The following is a 17276-nucleotide window of genomic DNA, read 5'->3' as shown; positions in this document are numbered from 1 at the left end:
AAAAAAGAAAATGAGACAAATAAAAAGGAAGCTGCATACAACACTAACTAAAAACAACCTCTACTGCTGATTCCTGTATGCATGATCTGTGTTCTATTTAACTGTACATATTTTCCTCAAACTGAAAACGTGGCAAACATTTTTAGAAACCCTACAGGTTTAAAGAGCACCTATCTTAATGAATGCTTTTCCTAAAGTGTAAGCAAAATACAGTGCACTACAGTTTCTTTCCTTATAGCTTGTTTCCATCTCCTACGGATCTTTAAGACGTAATACTGATTTCTAAACCAAGATTTTAAGGTTTTCTACAATATCAGAACATTTATTATACAAATAAACAAAGCAAATTAGCTTTACTTAACTCTTTCTTGGTGTATGAAAGGTACTTTTTTTTTTTAAATTAAATTTTTCTGAATCAGCATCTCAATGTTTCACTTGATTTAGTATACAGGATTCAAACCAGTAAATTCTTATACACATTTACATATACATGCTTGCATGCACGCACTTGAAAACATCACAGGAAACAAAAGGTGGCCTAGCAGAGATCCCCTACAGGTTTACATGTGTTTTATCACAGTGCAACATTATTCCTGTATCAGTAAGTATCTGCCATGCAAGTTATGCCTTATGAATAAACAGCATTTCTGCAACGTCAAGTTACTCATTAGCTTCTGTGATCAAAACGATCTATAAAATTAGAGAAGATGAGAACAAAACCTAAATAAGTAATAGCAGTCAGCTGCCACTAGCTTTAGTAAACCAGTTGCTTCTGTAGTCTGAAATGTGAACTGAAAAAGGGTGCACACAATGCTTATTTACAAATGTAAGGTTAATGACAACTAAGCATGTTTTTATAACCCTAACTTCTAATGCTGTTTTCATAGGAATCTGGATACTACATATATACCTATATTCAAATTCAACAGATAACTTGAGAACAGTGATTAAAAGAAAAGTCTAATGGTACAAGCATTGTTCAACTTTAAACATGTAGTATTCTTCATACAGTTTCAATCACATTCTATTCAACATGTGTTTCACTTGCAACTTTAAGAAGTTTTTTCTTAATGTTAACCTGATTTCATTCTCAAGCACTCATTTGAATACTGCAAATAAACAAGGAAGTCGAGCTGCTACAGTTCATTTCTAATTATAACCTTTCTTATTGTTTATGAAACAATTTCCCCTGCCACCCCCCTAAACATTACAGAAGGGGAAAGGTTGATTAAATGTCATGTTGCATCACTCAAAGCCAGCAAAAGCAACTACACACTTTTTATTTTCCTGCTAAGTGTTGTTTCCTCTCCTTTGTCCAGGAATAGCTACCAGGTCATATGTTTGATAAGATTTTAAACAGAAAAAGAGATAGTGCTTTTAATTTCAGTCTCCACTTTACTTCAAAGGATGGTGCTGAGAAAATTTCTTTCAAGTACTGCTTCCAAATATGGAAAACACTTATGCACTGACATTATCAGGTCTCTGTCATCTGATATGTGTTGGGACAATGAATCACACAGAACCCTCCATTGACCTTCTTTCAATGTGTCTAGATAAAAGGATGAAAATTAGAATCCATCTCCTTGCAGCGCCACGAGTTATAAATGTACTTTATAGGGCTCATTATCCAAACTAATGGACTAAGGGCGACATCCTTGAAATGGACTTACCAGCACTGACAAAGCCAGTATGCAATATTTCAAGAAAGATATGTAAATTACTATGCGTTTGCTATATCTTTTTATTACGGATGTATAAATTTCCATTTATCACATCCTTTCCATTTTTGAGACAGAATTATGTAACTTCAAACATATGTAAAGTGTGATCAACATAAAATGCCTACCATTATTATTAATGCAATCCATGTAATTTAAAATACTTTAAATTTTATCATATGTACTCAAAAAGTGACTTACCATAAACATGGAGAAAATAAATAACAAAAAGAAAAATAATTATCATGTGTACATTCAATGTGCTTTTTCCTCAACCTAAGGAATATGATGTGTTTTTTATTTTCCAACAGAGCATCAGAGTTCTATCAAGAACGCAGGATGCTCTGCATACGTATTAAAACAGCAGACCTAAACTGACACAATATATAAACCCCAGAAATTTTCAAGTGGACTACCGAAGCCTTGAAATAAGTATGTCTAAAAATTTCTATACTTTCACACTGTCATCTTATTTTCATAAATTATAAAAAGGGCTATAGTAACATGATAAAAATAATTGTATAGTTGAGGATGAAATCTACTGTTCTCTGTATATACAGTTTTGGGTAGTCAAAAGGCGAAAAGGCAATTCAACTAGATATTGAATGCGTTCTTATTTTTCTTGTGCTGGAGAGAATGTTAGCCATGTCTAGAAAGGAGTTGGAATAAACTTCCGTGATACTTAGGGACTTCAAATTCAACTCTAAACTATCAACAAAAAGTTTGAGAAGAAAATCAAGGCCGTAGCTATAAGTATAAATTTTCCTTACATGTGCCAAAGCAAGAATATTAAAAACAGTGAAAAAATAATGGCACTAAGATCTTGATGACATTTGGAAGCCTATGGAAAATGCTTATAAAATAAGCATGAATACTGTACAATTTGACTAAATTTCTACTGCTGCGAGTTTAACCTCTTTGTAACTAAGGTAAGCTGCCTCTGAAACTACAGAGGCAGCTGTAGTGACAACGAGATATGAGTTTGTCTATTACCAATTACTATTAATGGCCTGTTGACTCAAAAGCTCAGTAACTCATAAATACCCTCATTAGCAATTTGATAGCTGATTTTTATTAGGCAAAACACTGAAGTCCAAAGTCAAGAGGAAATTAGAGCTGGTGCCGGAAAGGAATACACAGTAAGGAAAGGGGTAGCATGAAGAAAGAAAAAGAAGAGAAAGGAAATAAGTGATGATCTTAGCAACAAACTGGATAGCTTGCCAAGTAACACTCTAAGGAAAAGACTTAGCAGTAAAAGCAGTATTGTATTCAGGTGAGAGAAAAGAAAATTAAGAGAAAATAATATAACTGAATATAAACATATACCTGGGTCAAAGAAACTCAGCTTTATGACTGACATTTTTGCTATGGTGAAAAGGATGTCTGAAACTTTTTTAAATTATTGGGGGGGGGGGGGGGGGGGAAGAGAACATTATATGATCATTTTCATTGCTGAAAATACTTTTTAAAAAAACATATTTTGACCTAGGCTGCGTTATTTTCATCATCTCAAAGAAGTCTGACACTTCCCTTCTCATCTATACATTTTTTTCTTTGTTTGCTTTTATTTTGATGTAGAAATGCTACTTGGTAAAATACCTGCTTTGAAACTATGGGAGACCCAAAAAGACACAATAGAAGCAAGCAGGCGGCTCCAAGGAAGAGGCAGGTGACTAGACTTGGGAAGCTGGATGCATTGTTCTGCTTCATATTCAACATCAGATAATGGCATTATTAAAATACCAATGTTTTTGGAATATGAAAGTCTGGTAAGGTCTGATAAAAATATTTCAGTAATTCTGCACCTCAAAAATCTATCCTTCAATTTTAAATGAAAATAGCGTAAGTGAACCACTAAAGCAGCCTAATAGTCTAAAAAAGACACTTGAAACCTATTTCAAACCCTGAGGAACTTATTAGATCCAAAACATAAAAACAGGTTAAAGGAAAAGCAGCACTTCACCTTTTTTAAAATACATATAACCTTAACAAAGAAAACATTAATTTTAAAGATCTTCAGAATGTGCAAAAGAAGCTGCAAACTGGGACAACCAGCACGACTGACCAGTTAAGATCTCCATAGAGCGGTGTTTGGAAGTTGCTAACAACTAGGAGTTTTGTCCCTCTGAAAGAGCAAGTTAACTATTTAAACGTTATTGGAAAATAAAGCTCCCTATAATAAAAGTTCAAATATTACTGTTTAAAAAAAACCTACAGAGTTTATGAAAAGGGCATAATTTCATTTGGATATGAATCATGCACTTAAGACAACCACCACATGACGAAATACTATCACATTTGCATCTCAAAGTCTAAAACTATGCAATGAACTTCAGAACCTTAAGGAACTGGCAGAAAGATAAAATCTGTTGTTTGTAGAACTTCAGGTAAAACAGATGCTTCTTGACCATGTCATGACAAATCTAGCTACAAATACCGTGCTCAAAGAATCAAATGCGCACTGCAACTTGACAGTAAACACATTACACCGATCATTTAACTACTAGTTTTCCTAATAAAATGTTACTACATATTTTCCAGCTTAATTTTCAAAATTTTCTACAGAACGTCTTGAACTTTTCAGTTACAGAAACTAAGCTGAAAACAGACTCTTAAAAGGCTGCAATTAGACTAATAACTGATAGAATGTATATAACAGAAACCATGACAATTTACAGAGGTGTGAAAAATGCCACTACGGAAAAAACTATGGGTTGATTTTTCTTAGCTCAACTTTAAACCCGCCTACAGGCCTGATATTGTTGTAAAAGAATTTATCCTAGGATAAGAGGGCAGCATAGTTTATGACAACAATCCAACTAAAAACTCATTAAAGTCTTTTCTCTTGGAGTGACATGCATTATCAGCAAAGATTAATCTGATGAGTCTTTAGGTGAGCTCCATTTTTAAAAATGCAATAACAGAGGGCTTTGTTGTCATCTGATGAAAATCAATTAGAGTAGGTAAGGCCACAAGGAAAACTAACATCACTCATCACCAGCCCCCCGGCAGCTGAAATGATTTGTCTTCCAAGCTTGGGTGATCAGGAGCTGCAGTAATATCACAGGGAAATTAATTTAGTTTCTATATTCTAGACCCACTTTCCTTGTTCTGGAGGACCTATACACAAATTACTTTTAATCAAGGTTGATGTGTTATTAATACCAAGGAGGATCTTTGAAGAATCATTTTTTTTTAAATTGACTTAACACATTTTTCACCTGTATTTTGTATATAAACAGAAGGTTACTTATATTACCCTTACCGTCCAGATTCTTTGTCCACTACAAGGCACTGCACAGAATGGCGAAGACAATAGATACCACCAAAAACAGCACACATCCTAGAAACATATTAGGAAAAAATAAAGGTTACTCCTATCATGACTAATTGTAATCAATGTGAGTGCGTACCATAAGCAAGGCTAAGTACTGTGCATATTGTAGTACATTTTTAATGACACGTCTTAATCTCTGAATCAGACAATCAAAAAACAACCAAAATAAAGCATGTCATAGTTTTTGTAAAGGATATGTTAACTTTTTTTTGTATTAGCATTTATCTTAGTCCTCTAAATTGTTACCTTAGCTTGAGCACTCACTCTCTGTTATCATCTTCAGTCATTCAGGATGGAAAAGCACCTATTTACTGAAGATGCATAGAATATCTACTGATATTCTGACCACGCTACATTGCACATAGTGTAGAATAAAAATGTAAGAACACACAATAATCATACCAACCTCCTACTAGAATTCTAAGTGTGATTCAGAAGTTATTTCTCCACTCTTACAAAAGGTACTGTGGGAACTTCATTGACTACAAGCAGCTTTGAGAGCACTGAGAAGTGCCCCAATAGAATGAAGACTTCTTACAATCTAAAGATCACCTCTTACAAATAGTGATTCCTCCGGGTTCTGCCTATGTTATGATATAGTCGCTTAAGATATTCCATGCATGGACTGATGACAGAAAGATTTCCCAAATGAAAAAACGGGACCAGCTTCACAGGTCAGTTTTTCAAAAGCTACATTATACTAAGCTATTTAGCAGTCTTCCACTTGCAAACAAAACCCAATACCTAAACCAAAGCAAATTACGCTGCCCAAACATTAAGCCAATATCGCAACTCATCCATTTTTAAACTCTAAGGAGACTCAGAATTTAAAAGAAACTAGATTATGACATTTAAATATGAGGGACTCCACGTGAAGTCAGCCCACTGCAAAATTTCATCACTAGCCAGGCTGTTTTATCACCTCCTTGAAGGTATCTCTGACTAAAACTTCACCAGATGAATCTGTCCTATGCACAAAGTCTGAGACTGCTCTCCCGTAAAGCTGCACAGTGAAAGTTCAGTTGGTCTGGTGATAAACATGATCCCATGTTAACCCCCGCACATCCTAACTTTCTGTATCTGCCAAAAGCCAGGCTTAATCTCTGGGGATTACTTTTCTGTTGATTTGATGCAACACAAGGTAAATTAATTCACAGAAAATGAAAGCTTAGTTTCTGCAAGTGATGCCTAAAATTTTTACTGGACCCACATTAACGTTGAAATGACTGTGATATCACTAGTCTTAACTTTTTTTTAATTCTAGCTCCTGAAAGATTTTAATATAAGCCCACATTCTTCAAAATGCTGTCAAGCAAGTACAAACAACCAATATTCTTTTTGCTATGTATTTTAAAAAAATTCCTTACACTTTCTGTGAGAGCACTATAATGCAGAGAAATTAATGATCTTACAGAAACAGGATATAGGTTAGAGATTCTCAAGGACAAAGGTTGATGATTAATTGTGAATTAAGATAAACTTCAGTCAGTTTTTTGTTTACAGTGCATTATTTCAGGGGCATTCTTACTATAACAATACAAAATGCAGAAGATGAAGTTCTCTAGAACTTGGTGTGACAAAAGGTAAACCAGTAAGAACATTTTTCAAATTATGTTAAAAAAGAATTAATCTTTCTCTTTAAAATTTCCAGTCAGCATGGAAATTACTCAGTGGAGAAAGGTAAAGAAAAAAGATGGGGGAGGTGTGTCTGATCCCTTACAATACAATTTCAGGTTTGGACTGTTTGCAATGTCTGATGTATCTTGGGAATCTTTAATGTATTTATTTATTTACTTATTTAAGAATCTCCAGTGGTTCATTCAGATCAATCAGCTATCACTGACCTCTTCTCACGTACGCTGAAGAGAAAGAACGGACAAATAATTTGCATATTGACATAAACTGCATATCCTTTTCTCAGAGAAAACCACTCTATCAGAGACAACTGTCAAATGCTATCAAGTGACATTTGACAATTCTTCCTTTTTCCTACAAGTTAAATACACCTGTGTTCTTCTTGTGATCCCCATTTTTCAAAAGTAAATAGCCTCTATGAATAAACCATAAAACAGCCTGTAGCACATTCAATACAGTGACACACTGTTCCATTTTAGCATGCCAGAGAAGCATACTGTGAGTTTTCCGAGTTCCTGTTATTCAGCTGAAGTTTAGTATGACCCAGCCATTTGATGTTCAGCTCACAGATGGAAGGACAGAGCTGAAACTGGGAGGGCACAAAAATTAGAAATTACACCTGCCAGTTCATTAACAGAGTCTGCCTAGGTATTGTATTTAAAGTAAGAATGTAATTCTATTTATCTTTTGGTAGAGTTTACACTGTAATTTAACAGATCAGCGTGACTACATTTCTAATACCTGCCTAGCATTAGCTAGGCATCAGACCAGCCAAAGCAAACAACCAATATGAGAAAGGCAGGCTGGTTTGGTGGAACATAGTTCTCCCAGATTTCTGGAATGATAGCAGGATTTTCCTGGTTTACAAACAGGTTTGGGGTTGGTTTGTTTGTTTGGTTTGCTTTTTGGGTTTTTTTGTTTGGTTTTTTTAAGGTAAAGAGCTTTAGGTACCTGTTCATAGATGATGAACTGGAAAAGAAAACTCCCATTTTGCAAACCTGACTTCCTAAAATGGAATCCATATTGGCATTCAAAAGTCATATTAGACAGTTCAAAGACAGTACCGCAATACCTTTTAAACTGCATGAATGACACAGCACGGCAAATGGCTGAAGTGTGTTACCAACTCACATCTCTTCTGAGTTGTACTCCAAAAGGTAGCAGACAAAGGAAGTGCGTCCTGGTTTCAGCAATATCACTTACTACTGGCTGAATCAGAAGATCCAATCCCCTAGAAATACCTCTTCTACCCATGCAAAAGCAGGGAGAACATACACCATGTTGAATCCCAACCTTGGTTGTCTGGAGATCGTTGAAGATGACACAAAGGTTAAACATCCACTGAAGAATTATTGCAGAGCCTTGAGCTACGGGCTTATTATATCTAATGCTGTAATCAATGGCTTCTTGCCTGACAAAGCATGTATTAGGATCTTTCAAACCAACTCAGATGAATTTATTTCATATGTTGAATAAAAGAATAGCACTATTAACCTAACTAGAACTAAGATTCCTTTGTTAAAACTATAAATTATATTTTTCCTTTGACTTCAACCACAGTCAAGGGCTTTTTGATATATGCACTTTATTTTTCTAGCGTGCTTTGAAAGAACTTTGCTGCTTGGCTGCGCAAAAATGTGAATTACTTATTTTCAGGAGTAGCCTGCTATCCAGTGGAGGAGGGCATGACCTTTCATAGTAGGCCAGCAGAAAACTTCTCTTTTTAAATGAAAATGGTAAGGAATTTAGATTGTGTTGTGTTAAACAATTACAAAGAGCCAAAATACCTATTAAAACAGCCTAGCATGAAAAATGACATGATTAGGAAGAACTTGCCAAAATTATTTAAATATAGAAATTGAAATATTAAACTAAATGGCATCCCAATAATTTATGACAAAGTAAAATCATTGCGCTAACATTACTTTCATACAATAGGCTATTCAAGATGATTTGACTGTACTTCAAGTACAAGGCAACTCTTTGATACCATTAACCCTAAATGACAGACATTTAAACTGATATCACTCTAATTAACTGGCGACTGCCTACACCAATAATTCAAGTTTTGCTGAAAGATAGCAACAACACTGTACTCAACTTCAACTTTGCCCTGGTGACATCAAATCATATTACAGCTAAATTAACAGTTGTGAAAATTTTTGGCCTGGTAGCCCTGCATCATACACAGCCTTTAAATGCCATTTCAGTTCCCATCAAGGCAGGAATCAGCAGTTGTAATTTTTAATACAGCTGTGAAACAATAGGACATATTAAAAGCTGAATTTTTGACAGCATATTCACAATGATTTATGAGTTTGTATATAATTTGATTATTCTATTAATTTTACTGATTACTGATTCAGCTAATACAGTGAAGGTCACTTACAAAATAAATCTTCATTACATTTCACAGAAAGTAACTGCCTCCAACTAGTTGTTTTCTTTAATTAAACACTAATGTAACAAGAGAGAGAATAGGCTTCAGGGTTGCTGCATCTGTTGCTACAAGAGGAGTTTACTGCTTTGATGTAATGCTCTCCGATATTAATTGAACAAAAATAGAATGTCTCTCCATCTGACATCTTGATTTTCAACACACAGATACCGTAAACACCCTTAAATTACAGACTTACCCATAGTTCATTCTGAAACATAAAAGAATTGGAAAACCATATCACATAGTTTCACACCAAAAAAAGTAGTTTTTGTTTCCAGCATATAGTTGGTCTTCTACTTTCTAAAATGCATGGAGCGATTAATTAAAAAATTGAGTATTTTTCTCCCCAACTGTACAGTCTTCTACAGCAAAAACTATTTGCTTCCTTCCTTAAAGATGAATACTGCATCTACAGCACAGCAAGCTTTGAAGAAAGATCAAAGAAAAACACGCCAAGTGCTGAATTAATGAATTGTCCTCTTCCAATTTATTTTTACACACAGAGCAAGCTGTGACCTGGTTCTTATGTCAAATTCTGTGTTTCCCGAAAGGTCCCTAGAACGTCAGCATTTCTACAATACTGTTGTATGTTCTAAAAACATTAAAAAGTAGAACACAGACAAATCAAATCAATAAAATGGCTACAGTTAAAAAAAAAAAAAAAGATAGTTCATTTTCCCAAAACAGAGTTCCCATATAAAAGTCAAATCTCAGTATGTGCACCCACCCAGATGAAGGGGGGGAAAAAAAAAAAGTAGTACCAAAGAAATAATGAAGAAAATAATCAATGTGAACCAGAACTGTCCTGGCATTTGAAGAGCTATTGGAAAGGACAATATGTGACAATAAATGCTTAAGGAAGTAAATGAAGAGTCAAATAGTTTGACTTTTTCCTGGAGACTATGTACAGCATTTCTGTAAAATTTAAAAAAGGTCCTGAAAGATTATAGCATCAGCCCAGTTTATAAATCCAATTAGCAAAATGACAGTTTTAAAACTGTCAGAAAGTTCCTGCATAGTTATCAACCAGAATTTAGTTAACTTCCAAAGAATATTTTGCAGTAACCACAATTTTATGCCTGTACTCACAATAGCAAGATGATTTCTTTCACCAGATCTTCACTTCTGACCTAGCATGTTAAAACAGAAAGAAATCCTAGCACTGTGACTGGGAAATACTACAGAAAGAGTTGCTGTAAAGGCAAAGCTCTCAATCAAAACACTGGGGGGGGGCTGGGGGGGAACCGAGGACTTTGCTCATTTCAGTTTCAGCAAACTCTTTTCATGGAGAAAGACACAGCAGGCAGGAATGGTGACAGCTCAGGGAGGAAATGCCACAGAGAGGTTTGGGGAAAAAAAAGTAGCCCAATCAAATGTCATTTTATAGCAAATTTCGTATTTCGTATTTTTTCTAGGGATTTAAAAACAAAATTTTGTTTTAAAACTAAGAAATCGCTCCTTTTTATTGTATGGGATTTAGACAGCTATATATAGAAATATACATTCACATACTGAAGAGTTCTAGCAGAGCGTATAGTATTTGACAGTAAAATAGGTAACAGGATAAAAACTGCGTACTTGATTTTGTTTAGAGCACAAAACTCAAGAATCTGAGTAATATACCTACTTACCACTTACTCTAAGATGCATTAGACCCTTGTGCACTTTTTTCCGTAATTACAAAACAGGGATAATTTAAGTCTATTTCATCAGAGTCTGGAAAGGATTAATATTTCTTGTTCATGACATCTGAACGGCCAAATCTGCACTGAAATGCAACTATTTCAAAAGTTAACATTTGAATTCCTATTATGTGATGTGCAAGTTCAGGCATTTGGCAAGTCAATGCTGCCTTTTACGGGCTCAAGATTCCAATTCTGTTTTCTGAAACTCAAATGTTAGAAGACATTGCAATAAAAATCTTAGTTCATCATACATTTTTATGCTCCTAGACTCCCAATCTTGCTTCATGTAAGTGTAGATTTACTAAGCTGCTTCTAAAATCTGAGAAAGTTCTGTTGACAAAAATAAGACCATGTATAAGCTCTGTTTTCAGTTATCAAACTGCTAGTAATTTAAGCAACTGCACTATTGCCAAGCTTATTACTAATACAAGAGCTACGTTACTAATGACTCTTGTAAGAGTTGTTTAGAGAGTCTGAGAGTGGTGAAAAGAAGCTTAGTTGTATCCGTTAATAAATTCCTAATATAAATGAGAGACCAGTTTATCTAATAATGCACTTGAAAGTCATTAACACCACAAAAGTCTTCTGTAATTATGTACACTTGTTAGCTATCCTCTTCTACAAGCCTTCCACTATGAAACTAATTTCCCATCTTCCACATTTAAAATAACCACAGAACAAAAATCCTGATTTAAAAAACACTGAAGTTGCACAAATATGTTAATTGTAGAAAAAGGTGCTAACACATATGTGCATGGTATTTTACAAAAATCTGCTTTGGCATAGCAGCTGCTTAGCTTCAAGTAATTTCTGAAGCAAAAATCTACTTCTTTTCACAGTCAGTGCTGCACTTCAAATCAGAAGAGTTTTAGTTCAACACCACCCTCATACGGGCTACATGAATGTGGCCAGTTCAGCCTCTGCTTGCCTGGAAGTGTTACGTAGGCTGTTCTACTGCACACAGCTGCTGATTTGGCAGATGTGACATTCTCTTTTCTGCTACATCCTACTTTTTGCAGAAGGAAAATTTGAAGTAGTATTTGACGGATTAGACCTGCAATTTGCAAGAGCGCGTACAACCCACCCAGCTTCAGTTTCTTGTAAGCTCTTACTGCTGGTGAATAAGAAAAAAAGATGCTAACTTCATGAGAGGTACATAGGGATGAGATACCCTTCAGAAAAATCCTCTGTACAACAGGAAATAAAAGAACCTCTGCAAGAAAAGAAAAAAAAAGACATTTAGCATACAAGGATTTTGAAAGCAAAGTCTTTACCGTAAGATTTAATCTAATTTCTTGGCTTGTGACAAAACAAATTAAATGTGACATCCTACAACTTGGAACACTTAAGAGGGGGACAAATATCTCTGCAAGAAGTAGGTCTTCCAATGCTCATGAAAGAAGAAGAACCCAAGTTTGACTATAAACTCTTGATGACTAGATTACTCCATGGTAACAGGTCTCTTGATCAAATAAATTAAGGGGAAAAAAAAAAATCAGATTTGTGTCAAATTTTAGATTTGCTCTCTTGAACACAACTGCTCTTTCCAGCAGAAGTGTTCTGTGGGGTTCTCTCTGTTTGTTTTTTTAAAAAACAGTCTGGGGTTTAGCCTTCTTAAATAAAGTATCTAGGAAGAATGGTAAATTTACTTTAAAGTTTACCAAATCAACCTAACGAGTTATTTACAAGAAAATCTCAGGAGGAGTGAACATGATTAAGATTTTAGCAAACAGTTATAAGTCACAAAGAGTTATGAAAATTTATCTGGGTAAGAGTACAGCCAGAAAGAGTTCCATAAAACTGTTAAGGAAAAAGTATTGTCACTTGTTGAAGCAAAAAGGGATATTAAGTTCTGTTTCAGAACAAATTTATTGTGTTTCCAGGAACTGCAAAGTAAATCCAAACACTGTTGAAAGAGGACAACTGATACGATGAAATATGAGGCTACTGTCTTCTCAGCAAAAATTCAAAATTTGAGGTAAAGAATTTGAGACTAGGTCTAAAATAAGTAGTTCCAGAGCCAGGAAGTTTTGTCAAGATTGTGAACGGTCATAATCACAATGTAAAAAGTGCTGTTTCTTAAAATAACGACATTGTTAACCCCAAATAGTCTGTTCAACAACTACTGCAGGTCAGTACACTTGCATCTCACTTTACAAAATTACCTAAAAACAGACCTCAAAGCGAAGTTGCTAGAAAATTAACTTGCACCTAAGTTGCATGGTGTACCCTTGACTAAGTTTTGGGCAAAGACCTGAAATGAACTAGCGGATAAACACCACATTTTAACCATATTGTAGTGTATTACCATAGCTGCTTAAGAAAAGTTTACTTCTCATTTACTGGAATTTGAAAGAAAATTTGCTTAATACTGGCTTATTAAATGAAAGAATTATATAAACATTTTTCAAGGATATTGCAATTAACACTACCTTTTAGTGGATCTAAGTTAAGAATCATTCTCTGGGATGCTAAACTCAAGAAATAGATGATTTACATGAAAGTAAGGTAAGGATCCATCAGGCAACATATTCAACTATTTAACTAGCAAGTGTCCTAGACATTATGGCTAAAGCATTGTGGAAATTGTAAGAAATTACTACACAGCAGGAGGGGGGGGAAAAAAAGAAAAAGAAAAAGAAAAAAGAAAGTTCAGTGGTTTCTGTACTACTGTGATGGCAGTTAACTACAAGTGCACTCTGAAGACCAATCTCTACAAGTATGAGACCTGCCTGGTTCTAAGTTCTATCGTCCTTGTAAAAGAAGAAGCACAAGGTCCTTCAGCTGCAATTATACAACCGTTCTGCCCTCAAAGAGGAGCTTGGGAGATCAGGACGGGAGGGCAGAGACACAAAAACTAGAAACCAGTCACTAAGCATTAGCTCATCTGTAAAATCCATTTATGTGCTCTCTGCCTCCAGAAAAGACAAAAATTCAAGTTATCTTAACCCCCAATGAAATTTGCATTACATTCCAGATTTGCTCCAATAATAAACATATGAATGCTGTAACATATTCGTATGTCTGAGTCCTAATTCTCAGGAAGAATATATAAGCCAGAATCCCCACATCCCCACACAAGCAGAGAGTAATTTACTTGTTAAGAGGTAACACCAAATAATGTATCAGATATTTCCTTCATATTATTATCATTATCTTAATTATTAAAGCGAATAATTACTGAAATATCATCTCATTATAGCATTTGTATTTTGTGCTTTGAAGTTGCAAATATGTTTGTAAAATGAAGAAAGAATGATCAAGAATGAGAGTAAGACAATGCAAGTTATTTTCAGCGTTTTTTAATATGGTATGTTACATCTATTTTTCCTATACCACAGGGTATATTCTGATCACTGTAATACAATTTCTTGACTGAAAACTCTTCCACGCCTAGTTAGGGATCTGAAATCTATATACTGTGACAACATTCATATGATTCAGAGCATCCCATGTGATATATTCTAATGGTTGAAGGCCTTCACGAGGTATAAACTTCTGAAGAACACTGTATTTCCAGTCAGTGAAATAATAAGGAGCAGAAAAGCTCTCAAACTTGTAAATAACTTTTTAAACAAAGAACAGAAACATCTCACTGTGAAGAAAGATAAAATCTAAAATGGGAGGGCATTTTCAAAGTTTCATACTTAGAATGCATTTCACAACAAAGGTTATTTCCAAATTAAAAGTCTTTTCCTGTCAAATTCTGAGAAATAATGTGGGCAAGGACACAAAAGCATTCCATAGCTTTATTAACGACAATGCTCACTGATCTGTGAATAACCTGAAAAAAAATGAAGATTATTGAGTTACTTTACCAATCTATCCATCCATCACTAGTGAACAGGTCTCAGAATGATGGATTATCTCACTTCCCTGATGTTTATCCCAAGAAAGAGTTTCTCCTTAGAGGGAAAAACAAACAACTGATCCTACAAACACTCATGCTAACTACGCTTGCCCATTGCGCATTCATCTGCCAACAAAGTGAAGAGAAATATATCAAGTTTGTCTTTAAAAGCGAAACTACATCAAAAGTTTTATTATTTAACTGAATGCAAGTGAAAACAATTAAGAAGAAAGCAGCATTGCAGCTACTCTTACTATTCAGTATTTTAATAAAAACCAAGTAATACTGACAAGTTGCCAGTAATTTCAAAATAAATTTTCAGGTCCAACGAAATGGAATAATCTTAAGTGGTAAGAGATACATAAATATGAAAATTACATATTTTGAAACATAGGACTGAACTTGGATTTTAAATACAGCCTATGTTTTTTAAATCACCTGTGATTCTTTCACACTTGCACAGAATTGCACATGTGCTAAGACTCAAATCTGTCATATCTATCGTCACAAGGAATTAACATTGTTTGAATTTCTCATTAACATGCCAAATCATACAATTAACAATCAGAAAAGTTCTGTATATTGCTTATGTAGAAACATGATACTCATTTATAGATTTGAATGAAAAGATGTTACACTACATTTTTAACATATCAATTCTAAGTGCTTATACAGTACCGTTTCCTAAAGTCTAGTCTTGATTTCAGAACACTAAAACCTTCCTAGAGACCGTAACAGGGACATAATTGGAAATGTTAAAGTACCTGAGACTACCTCAGAAGCTTCAACATTTGTAGCAGATAATAGCTCAAATGTAAGGGTAAAAACTGATTATTCATTTTTGACATATATACTGGAACCTTACAAATCAATCACACAATCCATCATATCTCAGCCTGGACTCTTAATCTTCTTGTAAATATAAGGATTGAAAGAGATGAACCATCTTAATCAGATCTTTCCTCCATCACAAAATTACTACTGTCACTGACACTGACACAAAAAATGACTAATTTCAGTTCGAATCTGTAACAACTACTAAAAAAAGGTTACATTGCCCACCAAATACATAAACAATGTAAAAGTTCAAACCTTATTTATAGGAAATGCAAGTCATTAACCGACTACCCATAAAAGTCAGTGAATCACTAATTCCTATGGCAAAGCAGCCGGAGACATTCTACTACCTCAGCACCTATTACCATGACCACATCTGTCAATTCTTGGATAACTCTTAACAAAGAGAAAAAAGACATGACATGTCACCCCCTAGAACCTTTACGAGATGACAGATGGCATACAGTCTCCAATTCGCTCTAAAACTTCAAATGGGAAAAAACTGCACTACTACTTCTCAAAAAGTCTTGTTTCCATTTGGAAGTTCGTATTTGCAAGAGTCCAGAAAAAAGTATCTGAAACCAAACTGAAGACAAACTATGCACGGTCTCCCCGAAAATTCAGTGTGTTCACAAAGCAAGCACTGAGAAAAATCACAGAAGGGAGGCCACAACCTACAACTCACTTCTCAGCTGTCATTCATTAAACAACAGTGGTCATAGGTGAAGAGAATCACAACTGAAAGCTTCCAGAAAGACTTCCTCTCAAAGAAAAACTGAAAATAAGAGGCATATTTCACTTATGTGAATTGTAAAAGTGAACTATATGAAACAATATTTGTAAAATAGCACTTCCAATAACTCCTCAAAACCATAAAAAACTCAGAAAGTTTTTGCTTCTGAAAAACTGGAAAGAAAGAAAGGAGATTCAAATTACAAAAGAGGAATTTTGTACACCACGCAAAAGCAAATATGTCCTAATATTTGACAACTATTTCAGATTTTTAAGTCAAGTATCTTTTTCTTCCCAGTTACAAAGGAAAATTTGGAAGCTGACAATTTTAACATTAACCTCCTACGTCAGAAAATACTTGGGGTATTTCCTAATGTTTTCTGAAAACCGGAAAAAACATCAAAATCACACTAAATAGTCTAAATGTTGTATCACTGAGACTTTACAATTTACAATGATGCCCAACTACAGTTTTTCTTTAGCAACTTTTTTCCAAGAAAATGAAAGCTGCGTTACAATTTGCAACAAACATGTTAACAGCAAACTGCAAAACATATATTGATTTCCCTAGCTGCCTTACATATTGAGGTTTTGGCGTCTTATGTTTACCATATCAAATGTAAAGGCTTGCTTTGATTTTCCTCAAGAACGAGATATTACTATATTTATTTCTACTAAGCATAATACTCCTACTTCATTACAAAGGAAGAGACATTAACAGTTTCATACCAAGAAGTTTGAGCCAAAGAAAGCTGTTATACAAGCCAGTAAAGTTTTGCTGCTTGTCAGCTCAGAAGAGCATGAGGCTTCCAATGACCTTCCTTGTACCACGAATCCAATTTATGGAGATAGAAGTCTCACATCTGTACCTCGACATATTGGGAGGTACATTACAGTGATATAAAAGTTTAATTTTCTCTCCTAAACCATACCTGTTTAAACCAATAAAGAACTAACACTGCTCTTACTCACTCAAGTGTCGTCAGTAGTTATAAAACGTTGTACTGTTTATGCAGAATTCATTTAGAATGCAAGGATGTGA

General features: G+C 34.7%; 1 protein-coding gene across 1 annotated transcript in view; it reads right to left on the bottom strand.

Moving 5' to 3' along the window:
* The window catches only part of LOC104073547 (rab proteins geranylgeranyltransferase component A 1-like), a 70146-nt gene that overhangs the window by 16781 nt on the left and 36089 nt on the right, over nucleotides 1–17276 (bottom strand). The window contains exon 9 of the mRNA XM_009573368.1: nucleotides 4984–5061. Coding sequence (XP_009571663.1) covers nucleotides 4984–5061 — 78 coding nt within the window. The remainder of the gene's footprint in view (nucleotides 1–4983; nucleotides 5062–17276) is intronic.

This window comes from Fulmarus glacialis, unplaced genomic scaffold (assembly GCF_000690835.1).
Source record: "Fulmarus glacialis isolate BGI_N327 unplaced genomic scaffold, ASM69083v1 scaffold6130, whole genome shotgun sequence".
NCBI lineage: Eukaryota > Metazoa > Chordata > Aves > Procellariiformes > Procellariidae > Fulmarus > Fulmarus glacialis.
Note: the sequence above shows the minus strand (reverse complement) of the source record. Positions and strands in the feature narration are given on the sequence as shown.